A 20028-nucleotide genomic window follows, 5' to 3' on the forward strand; every position below is an offset into this window, starting at 1 on the left:
CAGTGGTTCCCAGTACCCCCTTCACCGGCACATTTTGGTGTTTCTGGATGCGCCTCCTTTTTCAGATTTTCAGATTCTTTTTTTTTTTTTCAACCATTTTCTAGGTTTTCTATTGTCTAGCTTTCGGAATTCAAACTTGCTCAGGGTGAAAAGAAAATTATAGTTTTTTTTTTTTTTTCATTTTTTATTTATGAGGACCCCCGGCAGTACTCCGGCAGTAACCCTAGGGGTACACGTATCCCCATCTGAGAACCACTGACCTAGACTGGACATTAACAACAACAACTCATCCACTGACACCTGACCTGGACATCTCCTTTCATTGGACCAATCCTTTCATTGGACCAATGAAAGGAGAGAGAAGCGACAGGTCGTTGAGGGTGAGGGGGCGGGTCTAAGCAGATCATTAGGCGGTCACCAATGATCTGCTGACCTGGTTGAGCTCTGACCGTCCGCCCCTCTGAGCGCGCTGCTGTTCACTGAGGTGCTCCTCAACAGGCTGCGACCGGTGACTGTAATTACTGAGTGGGATTCACATCCCTGCTGGTGCCAAATGACCACAGGCCTATACTGATGAGCAGAGCATATGTATTTATATATAGATCTATTTAGTATATGTATAGAGATAGAGAACCTGTGATTTATTTAAAGAGTTAAAGCTAATGCTAGCTGTTAAAGCTAATGCTGGCTAGTTGCTAGTGGCCAGAGCTATCACTCTGGCCACTATCCCCTGGCTAATACATAGCTAGCATTAGCTTTGATGTTAGCGTCGCAGAAAGCTTCTAAAAGCCCATAAGAAATCATTGGGCGCATTTAACTGTCACACACTATCTCTCGATGTATATAGTATTGTAGTTTTTCTGAGGTCTAATTTTGAAGGTGCAGATATTGCTCGGTTACCAGCAAACACTCACAGCGGTGAATGACCTCGTTATGCGAGGAAGAGGAAGTCACGAGGAAGAGGAAGGATGGCTCACCTTCACCTACGATCCCAAGGACTTCAAACTTATTCATCACATCACCGATGGCGGGGAACTTCATGAAACTAAAAGACGTCGGGCAGGAGGAGGAGGAGGAGGTGGGGGAGGAGGAGGAGGAGGAGGAGGAGGAGGAGGAGGAGGTGGAGGAGGAGGAGGAGGAGGAGGAGGTGGAGGAGGAGGAGGAGGAGGAGGAGGGGGAGGTGGGGGAGAGGAGTGAGGTGGAGGAGGAGGAGGAGGAGGAGGAGGAGGAGGAGGAGGGGGAGAGGAGTGAGGTGAAGGAGGAGGTGGAGGAGGAGGAGGAGGGGGAGGAGGAGGAGGAGGAGGAGGAGGAGGGGGAGGGGGAGGAGGAGGAGGAGGAGGAGGAGGAGGAGGAGGAGGAGGAGGAGGGGGAGGAGGAGGAGGAGGAGGAGGAGGGGGAGGAGGAGGAGGAGGAGGGGTTAGGTGTGGAGGTGGAGGAGGAGGAGGGGGAGGGGAGAGGAGTGAGGTGTAGAGGTGGAGGAGGGGGTGGGAGGGGTTCGCTGTGGAGGTGGAGGAGGGGGTGGAGGAGTTAGATGTGGAGGTGCCAGAAGAGGTCACAGAGGAGGTGTAGGAGGAGGTGGAGGAGGTGGAGGAGGAGCAGGAGGAGCAGGAGGAGCAGGAGGAGCAGGAGGAGGTGTATGTCCCGGCTAGAAGGCGGCGTGGACGGCCCAGTGGCGTGGCCCGGGGAGGGGCCGGCTCCCTGAAGACCTCCTCACGGGGCCCATGGTGGCGTCCCGGTCCGTCCTGCACCAAACACCACAGCCGGGTTAGCGGGGAGAGGGGTCAGGGGTCAGGGGTCAGGGGTCAGGGTGAGGGGTGAGGGGTCAAGGTGAGGGGTGAGGGGGTCTGGATGGGGGGTCAGGGTGAGGGGTGAGGGGGGTGAGGGGGTCTGGATGGGGGGTAAGGGTCAGGGTGGGGGGTCAGGCTGAAGGCTTTCATCAACCGAGCTGTGGGAACGGCTTCACGTTGGTGACCTATGACCTGTCTCATGCTGTCTGACCTCATGGCTATTGGTGAAGGCCAGCTCCAGAGGTTAATGATTACAGGCTGTAGGCCAACACTGCTGATTGAAGTCACTGTCCAAGCCAATACTACTATAACGAGTACCTTAATAACATACTACTACAGTACATAACACAGGAATAAACGACTCATTACCACCACGCACACCTGATCTGGTACTTGTGATGCGAGCCTCGATGCCGAGACCTTTAGAGGCAAAACAAGGGTATGAACACATGAATACCGAGACGTTGGATTAACCCACGCGTGACGCTGGAAGCTGTGCTGACGACGCTCACACCAAGGCCTCCGTACTCCGTTCACCTCTCTGTGGGCACCGGGGCGGGGGGGGGGGGGGGGGGGTAGCAGCTCCAGCCTGTTGCTGACTGCTACCTTTCTGATCAATTAAATTTAAATTCAGTTGTATCTGTGTAGCCCTTAATCACCGGTACAGTCTCAGAGGGCTTAACAGGCCCAGTGTTTATGACCCCCCCCCCCCCTGGCGCTTGCCCCCCAGAGGGCAAGAGAGAAGTCCCTTAATTAGCAAAGAGGAAATCTAGAAAAGGAACGCAGAGCTGGGGGTCCGGTCGGGAGTGCCATGGGGGCTGTAATTGACATTCAAGCAAAACATTTTAAGTGGGGTGCTGGCCGGTTAACCGGTTAACCCCTATCGCTGACCTCTCACCTCCTCTGGTCTCTGTCGCCACTCAGGGCAACCTTTAGCATGCCCAAGGTAAAGCTAACATAATCCAAACAAGAATGCTGTGTTGTGCTTCAAACAGTAACCATGCCAACACTGCCTTAACACTGCCCTTATCTACTTCCAGTATGTTCCCTTTGAACTGCCTGTTGGATAGTGAGTTTTTTTTTTGTTTTAATTGGACACAGCTATGGATAATACATTATGTCTTTATGAGCAGAGTGACTCATTCCCACTCAGATGTATGTTTCCTGAGTCGGCCCCATAAGCTGCCTGAGAGGAGGAATTATGTAATTGTGTTTATGAAAAAACGAACTCCGAAAGTCTCTGTGTGGAACATGTTTAAGGATTATTGACCGAATAATGTAACCCTGTTGCTTTTGGTCACACGCACGCACGCACGCACACACACACACACACACACACACACACACACACACACACACACACACACACACACACACACACACACACACACACACACACACACACACACACACACACACACACACACATTTCTAAATTCGTCATTGTTGACATGACACTCGAAGGTGTTTGCAAACGAAGGTGTGTTTGTGCGTGTGTGTGTGTGTGCGTGTGCGTGTGCGTGTGCGTGTGTGTGTGTGTGTGCGTGTGTGTGTGTACATGCGCACACAAGCTGCCTCCACATTGCAGCTGCACGCATGTCCAAAGCAGAGGATAAAAACAAGCCAATAAACAAAACACATCAAGTCATGCTTTCCTTCTAACGACCACAGCTCTGTACATCCACACAGGTAGTCCGGCCTCTGAGCTGCTGAACTAGTTTCAAGACAGCCAACACAGAGCCAACGGGTCTATCTGAAGGCGTAAAACCGCACATAACGCCAAACAACCACCCCGAAACCCAACGTTACCTTGCATTAAACATCCTGATCCCAACAGTCACCATAGCCCCCACTGTGGCGCGCCGTCAGGTGGACAGCAGTCCGTTGTTATGCACAGAGAAAAACACACACACTCACTTACTGTTGTGCAGGAGAAGATGCGTCTCCGTCTCCACCCACCAGTGCAGATCTGCTGCGCTGCGCACTGAGACGCGCAGTAACCGAACCCCGCTGCAGGCACGGCGCCTGGCAACGGGGGCTTTGATTGACGTGCCGGGCGTCCAATGTTGTGTCATTACAGGTGCGTAATGGGAACGCCCTCTCTTAGTGAGCCAATGGGAAGGGAGGAGGGAAACCAGGGATCCCAGTTTGCTGCATGAGTGTTGTGACACGATTGTGGCCGTTTTGTAAATTACATAATTTAAGAAGTTCACAGCACCCTCATGTAAATGTCACTGCAATATACATGTAAATGAATGTAAATTATCATTCAATCAACCTGTGTCAATATGTTGAGAAGTTTAAATTAAATATACTCCGATTTCTTATGATCTAAAAAGAACAAATTGTTGCCTATAGGCTGTGGTTTATCATTTGAATCTGTCAATAGCATAAAATTATCCCTTAGGTATGCTTCGTTTATGATGTTTTAGAAAAGGAAATGACAGGAGGAATGTAGGGTGTTGTTTAATCTTAAAGCTTAACATCATCAAACTTTGCAACGACTCCTTGCAACAAGCCAACGTCTGTAGGACGTGGGAAAGATATATTTATATGAATATAATAATAATAATAATAATACATTTAATTTAGAGGCGCCTTTCAAAACACCCAAGGTCACCTTACAGAGCATATAGTCATCATACATATTTAAAAAAAAAAAAAAACAAGACATTGTGGAAAAAATAAATAAATAAATAAATAAATAAATAAATAAATAAACATAAGCAATAAGAAATAAATAAAACAAAAACAAGACAAAACAAAACAAAAAAACAATCAAAACAGTGATCAGTTAGACGTTGTGTGCGAGTTTGAACAGGTGAGTTTTGAGTTGTGACTTGAAGGTTGTAATGGTGTCTGACTGTTTTATGTAATATATACTATAATATCTGTATGGAATTTCTATATTATAATATTACTATAATATGTATAATCATAGAATAGAATAGATTCATATAATAATAATGTTATTATTATTATTATTGTTATTATTATTATTATATTATTAAATTATTACATTATAATATACATGTATATGTACATTTATGTGAAAGTCAACTATAAAATAGTTTAGCTGTTAAAAGGTGATCTTTTCCTTTAGATAAACTTTGTCCTCATTCTTCTGCTTGGATCTGGCGCCACCTGTTGTACAAACCAATCCATGGCAATAATAAACTGTTCATATTATAATATATAATAATGATAATAATTAATAATTATATGTTATATATTATAATTAATAATTATATATTCTATTATTTGTATGATTATTTTATATAATTAATAAATCATTTTTATGAATAACATGTGCCACCACTGGACGACAGGGTTCAGAGATGTTTAAAACCCTATAGGGATTTAAACATCCGATAATTAATTGAGTTGAAATGTTTTTGATGGGATGGTTAAGGGCGTTTCCAGTGTTACCATCACATTTACCGAATACCTTTTTGCCTTAACTAATGTTTTCTGGATACATAGTTATCTTTAAACAAAATACATGCATGTAAATTATTTTCAATCAACATATCAATATGTTGAAAAGCTTAAATATAGCTTCATAGTGTTGCCTATAGGCTATGTTTTATACCTCATCAGAATCTGTAAATAGTAGAATACTGTCCCATTGGTAGTGACGGCATAATATAAACTTTTTTCATATTTATTATTGTGGTCTTTTCCCATCCATCTACCAGAAGGCTTAAAACACTCCCCAAAGAATCAAGAAAACAAAATGTCGACAAGCAAGATAATAATAATAAATAATATTATAATATTATTTATACTTTTAAAACCAAAGATAGTTATTTATAGTCACACATAAGTCATTATTTTTAATGAGCTATTATATAGACATATAAACACACACAACAAACACACAAGACACACACACACACACACACACACACACACACACACACACACACACACACACACACACACACACACACACACACACACACACACACATCCACGCACACCATCTTTCATATCCCACATGACGTGAACGTACCATCATATTTTCCTGTACCTACAGTCTATGATACACATACACACATACACACATACGAGGACGAAGAAGAGCGCGAGACGTGAGTTATTTAACGATTTTTCGTGCGCCTACGAACTTTCGGGGAAAATACGAACATTCGTAAGTCGAAGCGATACATCTTGAGACAGTGTGTGACAGTTAAATACGACACGACGGTTGTTTATGTGCTTCTAGTAAGTCTTCTGAGGCGCTAACATGAAAGCTAACGCTAGCTAGTTATTAGCCAGGGGCTATTGGCCAGAGTGCTAACTCTTGGCTGATGCTAACTAGCTAGTATTAGCTTTAAGTCAGCTTTTCAGCCAAGTTTGTTATGAACACCTCAGTGTGTAATAAACTAACTCATATTACAATAAACAAACCACAGGTTCTGTGATGAGAGCTAGTAATGAGACGTTCAAGTGCGAGGGTGATCGTGGTTTATTCGCGTGATAAAACAACACGACATAAAAAGTCCTCTAAAAAAGTTATCAGCCGAATCTATTTGTCTTTTTTATTTTTGTGTATAATCTTAGAAACAAAAGTGGAAATGAAAAAGATGTGTCTTTTTGAATGTGAAACTAAATTCAATTTCAATAAATTAACTGGAGAATAACTTTTTATTTTATTAGGATTAAACACACATTTAATCCCAGTAAATATCATGGTGGTTTTCAAATTAATTGACAATATTAACTTTCCTTAGTTTCACTGCCCAAGCTTGTAAACATATATATTTTTTTTTTTTTCTATTTTTAAAACCCGCCATTCAGTGACATACTACCTCAATATCTGTAACTTAAACAACCTAATCAGCAATGGAGGAAGAGGAAAAGACTTTGCAATGGGATTTCCCTATAACTAATCAGCCCACACACACACACACACACACACACACACACACACACACACACACACACACACACACACACACACACACACACACACACACACACACACACACCCCTTTGTTCAGGCTGTATGAGCTATGTATTGTTTGTTTCATGTGAAGACTAGTTGATGAATGAATGCTTTAAAGTTTAAGCCCTAATAAGATAAGATAAGATTCACGAAATTCAGTGCACTCACGTACTGGTCTCATTTAAAAAAAAAAAGTAACATAATAAATAGTAAATAAATAAAAAATAAATTCATTCAGCATTTCGTTCACTCACTACATTCATGTCGTCATACACTATACCGTTAACGTTAATGAAGTGACATGGTCTTGGTTTTGAGACTAACTAAATGTGTGTCTGTGGACTGTGTTGTTCGATTGGCCTGAAATGCAGAAAAGATGGACTGAGAGCAGATGAAATTAATCCACTGAAGACACCAGTGTGGGAGCACCTTGGTCCAGCGTACACAGAGGAGCCGTTCAGGTGGAGGGCGGGCAGGTGAGTCAGAGGAACGTTCACCGTATGTGACGGGGCAGGTACATTGGGACGTAGCATCACATGACCGCCGCAATAAAGGATTGTCATAAAATGTTCCTGTTTAAACATCCCACGCTGACGGCCAATGGCCAGTAATACTATCATGTTGCTATGTTAGAGTTGGACGGAGAGACGGATGGATGGGTTGAGTGGCGGGTGGATGGAAGAATGGACGGGTTGAGTGATAGGTGGATGGATGGAGTGACGGATGGATGGGTTGAGTGGCGGGCGGATGGAAGAATGGACGGGTTGAATGATAGGTGGATGGATGGAGTGACGGATGGATGGGTTGAGTGACGGGTGGATGGAAGAATGGACGGGTTGAGTGATAGGTGGATGGATGCAGGGATGGAGTGATGGGTGGAGGTAAATAGAGAGAGAAGCACTGATTCACACAGGGCTTTAAGACTAAGGGGTTGTGTATGATGTGAACCGCTAGACCTCTAGGTCACGGGTCATTCCTTCATGGGCTCTCTCGTCCTCCTTCCAGGACAGCAGGTATCCTCTCGTAGAGCCCTGGCCTGCGTCAGTCTGTCCCCCTGACGGACGAACCCCTGGGGCCCGCCGCCATGGGCAAACCATCGCTGAAGGGTGAGCAGGCCGCCCCCCCGAAGGCCCAGCAGCACCGCATGATCAGCCAGGCTTACATTCACATCCACACTGCGGGCGCTCTGCCGACGCTTTGACCCACAGCGACTTACAATAAGGACATTCGTCACAAGAAAGATAAACCACAATATATCGCTGTCAGTACAGTAAGGATGTTCATAGGACCAAGTGCCAAGCACTAACTATCACTAGGTTAACCCATTGCCCGTACACAACAGAGAGAGCTAGGATAAGTGGCTGCACCATGCTAAGTTCTATTTTTAAGTGGCAGGACGAACAACATCCAATATGTATGTCGCTTAGCTCCTCCAGGGGAATTCACTTTGATTTAACGCTGGGCCCATGCATCATCCGTCACCCGCATGTTTCAAGCTGTGCGTCCTCTGATAAGAACATTTGGGAGACTTACTGGCAGTTCAGTTTATCAGAGGATCCGGCGTCAGACGAGATTGTGATCCGTCTCTGAGGCTAGCTTTGGTTCTTGTGTTTTCAAGTCTTGACAAGAAGTGCGGTGAGGAGGATTGGACAGCAGCTTTCAACTTCTAGAGCTTGTGGATGATTGATCTTGGACATGTGACAGTTCAGGAATGTCTGTGTGATTTCATCTCGTACTACGGCCATGGAATCCCAATCATTTAGTCTAAAGTGAAACGTAAAGCTTAAATGATTTGTATTGTAAAGTTGGTTGCAGTAAGTTACGATGATCTTCAACATGAAATACAGTTTGAATAATTAAATTGAGCACAAATGACTCTGAGGTGAAATCTTATTGGATATGTGGAAATAGATGACCAATTCCACTGGGTCAGTGCGTATCACATTATGTTATAATCCATGTTATATTAATAACGTCTCTTCATTTATGTTTCAGACCAAAAAGAAGCTGCGAAGGACAAGATGGGGAGGCCAAACCCTGCAGCCACTAAAGGTTGTTCTGCACCATGGATGATCTACTATGGGGACATAGTAGATCATACTCCCAAACACCATCCGTACTCTAGGTCCTCAAACACCATCCGTACTCTAGGTCCTCAAACACTATCCATCTTCTAGGTCCTCAAACACCATCCATCTTCTAGGTCCTCAAACACCATCCATCTTCTAGGTCCTCAAACACCATCCATCTTCTAGGTCCTCAAACACCATCCATCTTCTAGGTCCTCAAACACCATCCATCTTCTAGGTCCTCAATCACCATCCATCTTCAAGGTCCTCAAACACTATCCATATTCTAGGTCCTCAATCATCCAACATTGAGATGTTTCAGGTCTCAGTCTCCTGGTTGGTTGAGATGTTTCAGGTCTCCGTCTCCTGGTTGGTTGAGATGTTTCAGGACTCTGTCTCCTGGTTGGTTGAGATGTTTCAGGACTCTGTCTCCTGGTTGGTTGAGATGTTTCAGGACTCTGTCTCCTGGTTGGTTGAGATGCTTCATGGTGTCCTCTCCTGGTTGGTTGAGGTGCTTCATGGTGTCCTCTCCTGGTTGGTTGAGATGCTTCATGGTGTCCTCTCCTGGTTGGTTGAGGTGCTTCATGGTGTCCTCTCCTGGTTGGTTGAGAGGCTTCATGGTGTCCTCTCTTTCTTCAGATACCTTCAGCTGGGAGCAGTACCTGAAAGAAACATCATCCACTCCAGCTCCTCCCAGCTTCTTCCGCCAGGTATGCAGAAATACAGGCCTTCACTACAGGCCTTCACTACAGGCCTTCACTACAGGCCTTCACTACAGGCCTTCACTACAGGTGCACTACACTTACAGGTTAGAAAGTACAGAGACAGGTCATTAAGGAGCAGGTAGGGGTTAGACAGTACAGAAACAGGTCATTAAGGAGCAGGTAGGGGTTAGACAGTACAGAGACAGGTCATTAAGGAGCAGGTAGGGGTTAGACAGTACAGAGACAGGTCATTAAGGAGCAGGTAGGGGTTAGACAGTACAGAGACAGGTCATTAAGGAGCAGGTAGGGGTTTGACAGTACAGAGTCAGGTCATTAAGGAGCAGGTAGGGGTTAGATAGTACAGAGACAGGTCATTAAGGAGCAGGTAGGGGTTAGACAGTACAGAGACAGGTCATTAAGGAGCAGGTTGGGGTTAGACAGCACAGAGACAGGTCATTAAGGAGCAGGTAGGGGTTAGACAGCACAGAGACAGGTCATTAAGGAGCAGGTAGGGGTTAGACAGTACAGAGACAGGTCATTAAGGAGCAGGTAGGGGTTAGACAGTACAGAGACAGGTCATTAAGGAGCAGGTAGGGGTTAGACAGTACAGAGACAGGTCATTAAGGAGCAGGTAGGGGTTAGACAGTACAGAGACAGGTCATTAAGGAGCAGGTAGGGGTTAGACAGTACAGAGACAGGTCATCAAGGAGCAGGTAGGGGTTAGACAGTACAGAGACAGGTCATCAAGGAGCAGGTAGGGGTTAGACAGTACAGAGACAGGTCGTCAAGGAGCAGGTAGGGGTTAGACAGTACAGAGACGGGTCATTAAGGAGCAGGTAGGGGTTGGACAGTACAGAGACAGGTCATTAAGGAGCAGGTAGGGGTTAGACAGTACAGAGACAGGTCATTAAGGAGCAGGTAGGGGTTAGACAGTACAGAGACAGGTCATTAAGGAGCAGGTAGGGGTTAGACAGTACAGAGACAGGTCATCAAGGAGCAGGTAGGGGTTAGACAGTACAGAGACGGGTCGTTAAGGAGCAGGTAGGGGTTAGACAGTACAGAGACGGGTCATTAAGGAGCAGGTAGGGGTTAGACAGTACAGAGACAGGTCATTAAGGAGCAGGTAGGGGTTAGACAGTACAGAGACAGGTCATTAAGGAGCAGGTAGGGGTTAGACAGTACAGAGACAGGTCATTAAGGAGCAGGTAGGGGTTAGACAGTACAGAGACAGGTCATTAAGGAGTAGGTAGGGGTTAGACAGTACAGAGACAGGTCATTAAGGAGCAGGTAGGGGTTAGACAGTACAGAGACGGGTCATTAAGGAGCAGGTAGGGGTTAGACAGTACAGAGACAGGTCATTAAGGAGCAGGTAGGGGTTAGACAGTACAGAGACAGGTCATTAAGGAGCAGGTAGGGGTTAGACAGTACAGAGACAGGTCATTAAGGAGCAGGTAGGGGTTAGACAGTACAGAGACAGGTCATTAAGGAGCAGGTAGGGGTTAGACAGTACAGAGACAGGTCATTAAGGAGCAGGTAGGGGTTAGACAGTACAGAGACAGGTCATTGAGGAGCAGGTAGGGGTTAGACAGTACAGAGACAGGTCATTAAGGAGCAGGTAGGGGTTAGACAGTACAGAGACAGGTCATTAAGGAGCAGGTAGGGGTTAGACAGTACAGAGACAGGTCATTAAGGAGCAGGTAGGGGTTAGACAGTACAGGGACAGGTCATTAAGGAGCAGGTAGGGGTTAGACAGTACAGAGACAGGTCATTAAGGAGCAGGTAGGGGTTAGACAGTACAGAGACAGGTCATTAAGGAGCAGGTAGGGGTTAGACAGTACAGAGACAGGTCATTAAGGAGCAGGTAGGGGTTAGACAGTACAGAGACAGGTCATTAAGGAGCAGGTAGGGGTTAGACAGTACAGAGACAGGTCATTAAGGAGCAGGTAGGGGTTAGACAGTACAGAGACAGGTCATTAAGGGACTGAACCCAGCTGGGAGTCAAAGCGACCTCTGACCTCCAGACCGTCTCCTCCCCGCCCCAGTCCCGGCTCCCGCCCTCCAACGACTTCAAGGTGGGCATGAAGCTGGAGGCCCGCGACCCGCGCAACAGCACCTCCGTCTGCATCGCCACGGTGATGGGCGTGACGGGCGTGCGGCTGCGGCTGCGTCTGGACGGCAGCGACAACACCAACGACTTCTGGTGCCTGGTGGACTCGGCCGACATCCAGCCCATCGGGACCTGCGAGAAGAAGGGCGACATGCTGCAGCCGCCGCTGGGTAACCACGACGACCGCACCCCCATCCGTCGTCCATTAGGACCTGATCTGACACAGTGGCCCCCCGTCATCTGATATCAGCCCACCTGGCCCCGGACACAGACCTACCCCAAGTCTGACTCTAGAGTCAGAACTCATGGCCCTTATCCTCTTCCTTACGATCGCTCTCTCCGATACCAGAGCGTGATGTTCATGGGCTCTGCTGCGGTGGTCCTACCCCAGGAGTCATGCCCCTTGGGGCTTCTTTAGGACATCTGGGTACCTGGTAACCAGCTCTCCAGACATAGAGCCGCCCGCTGCAACAGTTAGATGAACCACTAACGGCAGACATTTGCATCGTCTACAATGTCTCTAGTACGATCTACGTTTTTGTTTAATGAAGTGTCACACATTATACTCTTACAACTCTTACACAAAGTTCTGTGTGGCCACGTTCTTTTGAATGTGAATGCATCTGTTTAGTTTGCAAGTAATTCTTGGATGAATTGCATTCATATTGGTCCTAAACAGTCTGGACCTCTAGACCTCATACCCAGCGTGGTGTGTGTTATTCTGTTTGCATATTATGCGCCCACATTCATCCCCAGACTCCTCCAGTCCAGCTGCAGAGTGATTAAAGACGGTTGCTTTGTGGTTTTCTTCCTCCAGGGTTTCGTATGAATGCGTCGTCGTGGCCGATGTTCCTCCTACGCACGCTCAACGGGGCGGAGATGGCCCCCGGCACAGCCTTCAAGAAGGTAGGAGGGCCCTCGGGTCATAGCCACAGCCTTCAAGAAGGTAGGAGGGCCCTCAGGTCATAGCCACAGCCTTCAAGAAGGTAGGAGGGCCCTCAGGTCATAGCCACAGCCTTCAAGAAGGTAGGAGGGCCCTCAGGTCATAGCCACAGCCTTCAAGAAGGTAGGAGGGCCCTCAGGTCAGAGCTAGAGCCTTCAAGAAGGTAGGAGGGCCCTCAGGTCAGAGCTAGAGCCTTCAAGAAGGTAGGAGGGCCCTCAGGTCAGAGCTAGAGCCTTCAAGAAGGTAGGAGGGCCCTCAGGTCAGAGCTAGAGCCTTCAAGAAGGTAGGAGGGCCCTCACTAAGACCTAGAGCCCCACCCATACAGGGTTTAGGGACCTAGGCAGGTACTAGGGAGGAAGAGATTGACCATATCCATATAATGGCCGATGGCCATTGTATATATGTGTATGCATGTATGTGTGTGTATATATAAGAGATAGACACCTATAAAGATATATAAATATGTATATATAAGAGATAGACACCTATATAAAGATATGAATCTATATAGATCAATATAGATATACAGTATATAGATTAGGGTCACACCATCTGCAGCTGTGGGGATAGAGCTGGTCTGTAGTTTGTGGAATAGCATGGACATGACTCTCTTTCTCTCCCCCTCCCTCCCCCCTCCCTCCCTCTCAGGAGCCCCCCCGACCCCCCCAGAACAACCTGACGGCTGGTATGAAGCTGGAGGCGGTGGACAAGAAGAACCCCTACCTCATCTGCCCGGCCACCGTGGGCCAGGTCAAAGGTCAGGAGGTGTTCGTCACCTTCGACGGCTGGAGGGGCGCCTTCGACTACTGGTGCCGCTACGACTCACGGGACATCTTCCCCGTGGGCTGGTGCTCGGTCACCAAGCACAGCCTGCAGGCGCCCGGCAACAGTGGTGAGGCCCGCTCCTCCTCCCCCCTCCTGCTGCTCTCCTTCTCTCCTCCAGGGGGCAGCAGAGCTCTGGTCAGGCTCCACTCCACCTCCCATTAGGCTCTGTGTGGCACTGGTCTCTCTCTCTCTCTCTCTCTCTCTCTCTCTCTCTCTCTCTCTCTCTCTCTCTCTCTCTCTCTCTCTCTCTCTCTCTCTCTCTCTCCCCCTCCCTCTCTCCCCCTCCCTGTCGGGCTGTGAGGGGGGGAGTCGTATGTCCTCTACGTCCTGCCCTGTTTACACAGAGCCTCCCAGTGTTTACACAGCCCCTCTGGCTCCGCTAAATCACCGGCCTCCCCATCCGGGAGAGGAGGGCCCAGGACACCTCATGTACCTGGCTTCACCCCCCAGCCCCCTCTCCCTGACCCCCACTCAACTCACCAGCCTCTCTCAGGCCAGGGACGCTCCTCCTCTCTTCCTCACCCCCCCCTCTCCTCTCCCCTCTTCCCTCCTGTCCTCCTCTTCTACTCCTCTACTCTCCTCTACTCCCCTCTCCTCCCTTCCTCTCCCCTCTCTCCTCCCCTCCCCTCTCCTCTCCTCTCCTCTCCTCTCCTCTCCTCTCCTCTCCTCTCCTCCCCTCTCTCCTCTCCTCTCCTCTCCTCTCCCCTCTCTCCTCTCCTCTCCTCTCCTCTCCTCCCCTCTCTCCTCTCCTCCCCTCTCTCCTCTCCTCTCCTCTCCTCTCCTCGGCTGTGGACCGGTGTGCCTGAGGACTGTGAGAGTAGCTTTTCTTCGTGTGTCTTTTCCTGGCGTGTGTCAGAGGTCTGTGTGCCTGGCTTCTGTCTCCCGTGTCCTCCGTGTCAGCCGGTAAACGTTCATCTCCTCTCTCCTCTCCTGAGGGCGTCGGGAGGTGGAGGGGTGTCCTTTTGACCCCGTGTCAACAGTCTGTTTACCGCCACTCGCTTATTAACGCCGAGTGGCGTGTTGGCACGGCCGGGGCAGTTTGTGCGTGCGTGAGCGTTGTGGTGAGCCCGGGGCAGTGTGAAGTCTGGGCCGAATGAGGTGCTTATTACCCCTCATTACGGGCCAGATGGAGGTGATGTCGCCAGAGGAATGTTTCCATCCCGGGCGGCTCGCTCGGGTTCCTCATCAGCGCACAGAGCCGCTCCATGACTCTCCCTCTGTCTGTCACAGTCCACTCCAGTAGGGACACATGGGCCTGCGCTCCATGACTCTCCCTCTGTCTGTCACAGTCCACTCCAGTAGGGACACATGGGCCTGCGCTCCATGACTCTCCCTCTGTCTGTCACAGTCCAGTAGGGACACATGGGCCTGCGCTCCATGACTCTCCCTCTGTCTGTCACAGTCCAGTAGGGACACATGGGCCTGCGCTTCATGCAACTTCATACAACATATTCCTCCTGAAGCTGACCACACTTTGGTGTTTCTGGATGCGCTTTCTCCTTTCTCCTTGTTTCAGATTAGTACCCCCTTCAGCACTCCAAAGTACTCGTTCCCCCGTTTGAGAACCCCTGCTGTCGAGTAGCGTCAGGGCCCTACGTGGACCTCATAACAGAGCGCCGGCTGAAGGCTTCGACCGGCCTCACAGAGGGAAATGAAAGTCCATATGGCTCAGGGCTAATTATCCACAGGGGGTGGCCGTAGCACCGAGCCGCCAGCCCTCCTGACGTTTGGAGGCTGTCCTCCCCCACCCCCTACTGCAGCTGTCCCCCTCGCACACGCACGGCCCCCCCGCCCTGGGCTCCAGCCCTCTGTCCCCGCCCTGGGCTCCAGCCCTCTGTCCCCGCTGAGGAGCACCTCAGGAACCAGAGGTGCTCCTCAGCCTGGCCTCCCCCCGGAGCTCCTGTCCCTCCTAGGCGACGCTAACCCTCTGCTGTGTCCTGTGCCCCCCCCCCCCCCCCAGTGTCGCCCACCAAGCCCCAGCCGCTGCCGTCCTTCTCCCCCTCCAAGCCCAGCCGGCGCTCCAGCCAGGCCTCCTTCCGGCTGCCCAGCCCGCTGCCCCCGCTGCCCGTCCGCAAGGGCGTGCGGGGCCGGCGGCCCAAGAGCGAGACCCTGGCCCTGCTGAAGGCCGCCGCCGCCGCCGCCGCCGCCGCCCAGACCGGCTCCCCGGGGGGCGGCCCCCAGCCCGGGCCCCTGGGGGTCCACACCCAGCTGGCCCCCCGGCCCCACAAGAAGAGAGGACCCAAACCGGGCAGCAAGGTGAGGGGGCAGGGGGAGAGAAAGAGAGGGGGGGGAGAGAGAGGGGGAGGGAGGGAGAGATAGAGAGAGAGGGGGAGGGAGAGAGAGGGGGAGGGAGAGAGAGAGGGGGAGGGAGAGAGGGAGGTGAGGGAGCAGAAGGAGGAGGATGAGGAGGGGTTGACGTCTTCAGAGGCTCTCTCCTCCTCAGTAACCACTCAGAGGGTAGGAGCTGTCTCAGGGTACGGGGGAACAGCTTCAGCCCTGGGATGGACCCTGAGAGCGCTCCTCAGCTGGGGGCCCTGGAGTCCGTCTAAGAGCTTCTGCAAACACTCAGAGCCCCCTCCCCGGGGCCGGGGGGATGGCCCCCTCCACTACATGAGTCAGTCAGCACTCGGATGTAGGATGAAAGGTTTTCAGCTCAGGTTTTGGTCTGGTCCAGACCCGGTCTGGTCCTGGTCCTGGTCCCGGTCGGGTCTGGTCCTGGTCCTGATCTGGTCTGGTCCTGGTCTGGTCTGGTCCCGGTCTGGTCTGGTCCCGGTCTGGTCTGGTCCCGGTCTGGTCTGGTCCCGGTCTGGTCTGGTCCCGGTCTTCATCAGGGGGGGTTTCTGTGTTCCAGAGGAAGCCCAAGGTGCCCCCCGGCCCGGTGGGCTGCCTCTCCGTCCCCAAGGAGAGCCCGGCCGGCCCCGGGACGCTGCTGTCAACAGGTGAGACCGCAGGGGGCCCCCTGTCCCCATGGTAACCCTGTTACTACGGTAACCCTGTCCCCGTCCCCATGGTAACCCTGTCCCCACGGTAACCCTGTCCTCGTCCCCATGGTAACCCTGTCCTCGTCCCCATGGTAACCCTGTCCCCGTCCCCATGGTAACCCTGTTACCACAGTAACCCCATCCGCATCCACACTCTAACCTGTCCCCATCGTAACCCCCTCCCCTTGATAACTGTGTGTGTGTGTGTGTGTGTGTGTGTGTGTGTGTGTGTGTGTGTGTGTGCGTGTGCGTGTGCGTGTGCGTGTGCGTGTGCGTGCGTGCGTGCGTGCGTGCGTGTGTGTGCGTGTGCGTCGTCCCAGTGTGTGTGTACGTGAACAAGCAGGGTGACTGCGGCCCCCAGCTGGACAGGAAGCAGGTCCAGCGGCTCCCGGAGCGCTTCGGGCCCGGCCCGGTGAACCTGGTGCTCCAGCAGGTGGTCCAGTCCTGCCTGGACTGCTCCTACCAGCCCCAGCTGCTGCTGGCCGCCCTGCAGACCCACTCCGGGTCCGGGGAGGTGGTCCGAGGTACGCGCGTCTCAGGGGGTACAGCGGGTTGGCTGCTGGCCGGAGGGTCTCAGGGGGGTACAGCGGGTTGGCTGCTGGCCGGAGGGTCTCAGGGGGGTACAGCGGGTTGGCTGCTGGCCGGAGGGTCTCTGGAGGTACAGCGGGTTGGCTGCTGGCCGGAGGGTCTCTGGAGGTACAGCGGGTTGGCTGCTGGCCGGAGGGTCTCTGGAGGTACAGCGGGTTGGCTGCTGGCCGGAGGGTCTCTGGAGGTACAGCGGGTTGGCTGCTGGCCGGAGGGTCGCTGGTTCGATCCCGCATAGTGCCGCCCTGTGTTCCAGGAGGAGATGGGGAGCATGGGGCGCCCCGGAGGCCCAGTCCTGACCGCAGCCACCCCGGCTCCATTCTGCCCGCGGCCCTTTGCTGCCTGTCCTCCCTCTGTCTCACTCTACCATAAAGCATCTGTGGGTCGGTCTGGGGGGGCTGCAGTGGGGGTCACTAACCGGTCTGTCCCGGTCTGTCCCGGTCTGTCCTGCAGTGCGGACGGACGGCGGCGTGTGTCTGGTGAAGCTGCCCTCGGCCTCCAGCGCATCCTTCGTGCTGCGCTTCCTGGAGACGGTGTGCCTCCACCTGCAGGGAGACAACCTGTTCAGCAGCCAGCCCTTCAGGACCTACCAGCCAGGTACCGCTCAGCAGGACGCTGGTTAGCATGGGGCTGGTTAGCATGGGGCTACCCTGTGTTCCAGTGAGAGATGGTTAGCCTAGTTAGCATGGGGCTGCGCTGTGTTCCAGTGAGAGATGGTTAGCCTAGTTAGCATGGTGCTGCGCTGTGTTCCAGTGAGAGATGGTTAGCCTACTTAGCATGGGGCTACCCTGTGTTCCAGTGAGAGATGGTTAGCCTAGTTAGCATGGTGCTGCGCTGTGTTCCAGTGAGAGATGGTTAGCCTAGTTAGCATGGTGCTGCGCTGTGTTCCAGTGAGAGATGGTTAGCCTAGTTAGCATGGTGCTGCGCTGTGTTCCAGTGAGAGATGGTTAGCCTAGTTAGCATGGTGCTGCGCTGTGTTCCAGTGAGAGCTGGTTAGCCTAGTTAGCATGGTGCTGCGCTGTGTTCCAGTGAGAGATGGTTAGCCTAGTTAGCATGGTGCTGCGCTGTGTTCCAGTGAGAGCTGGTTAGCCTAGTTAGCATGGTGCTGCGCTGTGTTCCAGTGAGAGCTGGTTAGCCTAGTTAGCATGGTGCTGCGCTGTGTTCCAGTGAGAGATGGTTAGCCTAGTTAGCATGGTGCTGCGCTGTGTTCCAGTGAGAGATGGTTAGCCTAGTTAGCATGGTGCTGTGCTGTGTTCCAGTGAGAGATTGTTAGCCTAGTTAGCATGGTGCTGCGCTGTGTTCCACTGAGAGATGGTTAGCCCAGTTAGCATGGTGCTGCGCTGTGTTCCAGTGAGAGATGGTTAGCCTAGTTAGCATGGTGCTGCGCTGTGTTCCAGTGAAGGAGGAGGTGCTGGAGGCCCCGTCCCTGTCCCTGCGGCCCGGTAAGCGCGGCCTGTCGGGGGTCTCCCCGCCGTACGCCGCCTCCCTGTCCCCCAAACACCTCTGCAGCGACGCCCACCCCTCAGAAGGTAGGACACACACACACACACACACACACACACACACACACACACACACACACACACACACACACACACACACACACACACACACACACACACACACACACACACACACACACACACACCCAATTACGGGTCCAATTGAGATTCAGAGACCTCCCAGGTCTAACTGGACCCCCCAGGTCTAACTGAGTCCCCCCAGGTCTAACTGGACCCCCCAGGTCTAATTGAGTCCCCCCAGTTCTAACTGGACCCCCCAGGTCTAACTGAGTCCCCCCAGGTCTAACTGGACCCCCCAGGTCTAACTGAGTCCCCCCAGGTCTAACTGGACCCCCCAGGTCTAATTGAGTCCCCCCAGTTCTAACTGGACCCCCCAGGTCTAACTGAGTCCCCCCAGGTCTAACTGGACCCCCCAGGTCTAATTGAGTCCCCCCAGTTCTAACTGGACCCCCCAGGTCTAACTGAGACCCCCCAGGTCTAACTGAGTCCCCCCAGGTCTAACTGAGTCCCCCCCCCCAGCAGAGACGCTGCCCCCCGGTGAGGGCGGCCCGCTGAAGGAGGCGTGGTTCATGGACTCGGCCTCCGGCTCCATGACCCCGCTGAGCCCCCGCCCCCACGCCGACTACCACCCCTACTACCCCCGGGGGGGGGCGGCCCTCCGGAGGTCCTCCTCCCACCCCCCAGAGACCGCCTCCTCCACCGCCCTCCGCAGGGTGGAAGGTACGCACCGCCGTATTATTATGGGATGGCCCCATACCCGTTGTGGGGGGGGCGGCATGTGTCTCGAGACACGTGGGGCCAGACCCCTCACCCTGACTGCTCCTGACGGGGTGTGAGTGTGTGCATGAACGGGTGAATGTTGTTGAGTTAGCATAGTGCTAGCCTGTGTTCCAGTGAGAGATGGTTAGCATTGTGCTAGCTAGCATAGTGCTACGTTGTGTTCCAGTGAGAGATGGTTAGCATTGTGCTAGCTAGCATAGTGCTACGTTGTGTTCCAGTGAGATATGGTTAGCATTGTGCTAGTTAGCATTGTGCTACGCTGTGTTCCAGTGAGAAGTGGTTAGCATTGTGCTAGTTAGCATTGTGCTACGCTTTGTTCCAGTGAGCAGTGGTTAGCATTGTGCTAGTTAGAATAGTGCTACGCTTTGTTCCAGTGAGCAGTGGTTAGCATTGTGCTAGTTAGCATTGTGCTAGACTGTGTTCTGAGCCTAAAGAGTCTGCCCCCCCCCCCCCCCCCCCCCCCCAGCCGCCAGCTCCACCACGGGCCCCGAGCCCACGGTCCCTGAGAGGGAGGGGCCCCCGGGGGCCGGCCGGAGCCCCGCCTCCTGGTCCATCCTGGAGGTCATGCAGTTTGTGAGGGAGGCGGACCCCACGGCGCTGGGGCCCCACGCGGAGCTCTTCAGGAAACACGTGAGTCTGGGAGAGCGGGGGTTCTGGTTGTGTGTGCGTGGTTCCCCATGTTGTGTGTGCGTGGTTCCTCATGTTGTGGTTGTGCGTGCGTGGTTCCTCATGTTGTGCGTGCGTGGTTCCTCATGTTGTGCGTGCGTGGTTCC

The 20028-nt window shown here is 51.9% G+C and overlaps 2 protein-coding genes across 9 annotated transcripts in view; one reads left to right on the forward strand and one right to left on the reverse strand.

The window, feature by feature from the left end:
* The window catches only part of LOC130393140 (cyclin-dependent kinase-like 5), a 28011-nt gene extending 26960 nt beyond the window's left edge, over positions 1-1051 (reverse strand). Inside the window, exon 1 of the mRNA XM_056603731.1 lies at positions 978-1051. Coding sequence (XP_056459706.1) covers positions 978-1041 — 64 coding nt within the window. The 5' untranslated portion in view covers positions 1042-1051. The remainder of the gene's footprint in view (positions 1-977) is intronic.
* Positions 1052-5824: 4773 nt separating this feature from the next.
* LOC130393141 (polycomb protein SCMH1-like) overlaps positions 5825-20028 on the forward strand; it is a 29015-nt gene continuing 14811 nt past the window's right edge. For 2 of the 8 annotated variants that reach the window (XM_056603732.1, XM_056603737.1), the window contains exons 1-13: positions 5826-5881; positions 7110-7214; positions 7744-7844; positions 8734-8790; positions 9447-9517; positions 11554-11788; positions 12436-12524; positions 13210-13453; positions 15347-15642; positions 16238-16325; positions 16688-16891; positions 17406-17549; positions 18350-18481. In XM_056603732.1, coding sequence (XP_056459707.1) covers positions 7823-7844; positions 8734-8790; positions 9447-9517; positions 11554-11788; positions 12436-12524; positions 13210-13453; positions 15347-15642; positions 16238-16325; positions 16688-16891; positions 17406-17549; positions 18350-18481 — 1582 coding nt within the window. In that variant the 5' untranslated portion in view covers positions 5826-5881; positions 7110-7214; positions 7744-7822. Of the gene's footprint in view, positions 5941-7109; positions 7215-7743; positions 7845-8733; positions 8791-9446; positions 9518-11553; positions 11789-12435; positions 12525-13209; positions 13454-15346; positions 15643-16237; positions 16326-16687; positions 16892-17405; positions 17550-18349; positions 18482-18994; positions 19196-19721; positions 19886-20028 lie in introns of all 8 variants that reach the window. The other 6 variants (XM_056603738.1, XM_056603739.1, XM_056603733.1 and 3 more) reach the window with 6 other exon arrangements.

This window comes from Gadus chalcogrammus, chromosome 12 (assembly GCF_026213295.1).
Source record: "Gadus chalcogrammus isolate NIFS_2021 chromosome 12, NIFS_Gcha_1.0, whole genome shotgun sequence".
NCBI classification, from domain to species: domain Eukaryota; kingdom Metazoa; phylum Chordata; class Actinopteri; order Gadiformes; family Gadidae; genus Gadus; species Gadus chalcogrammus.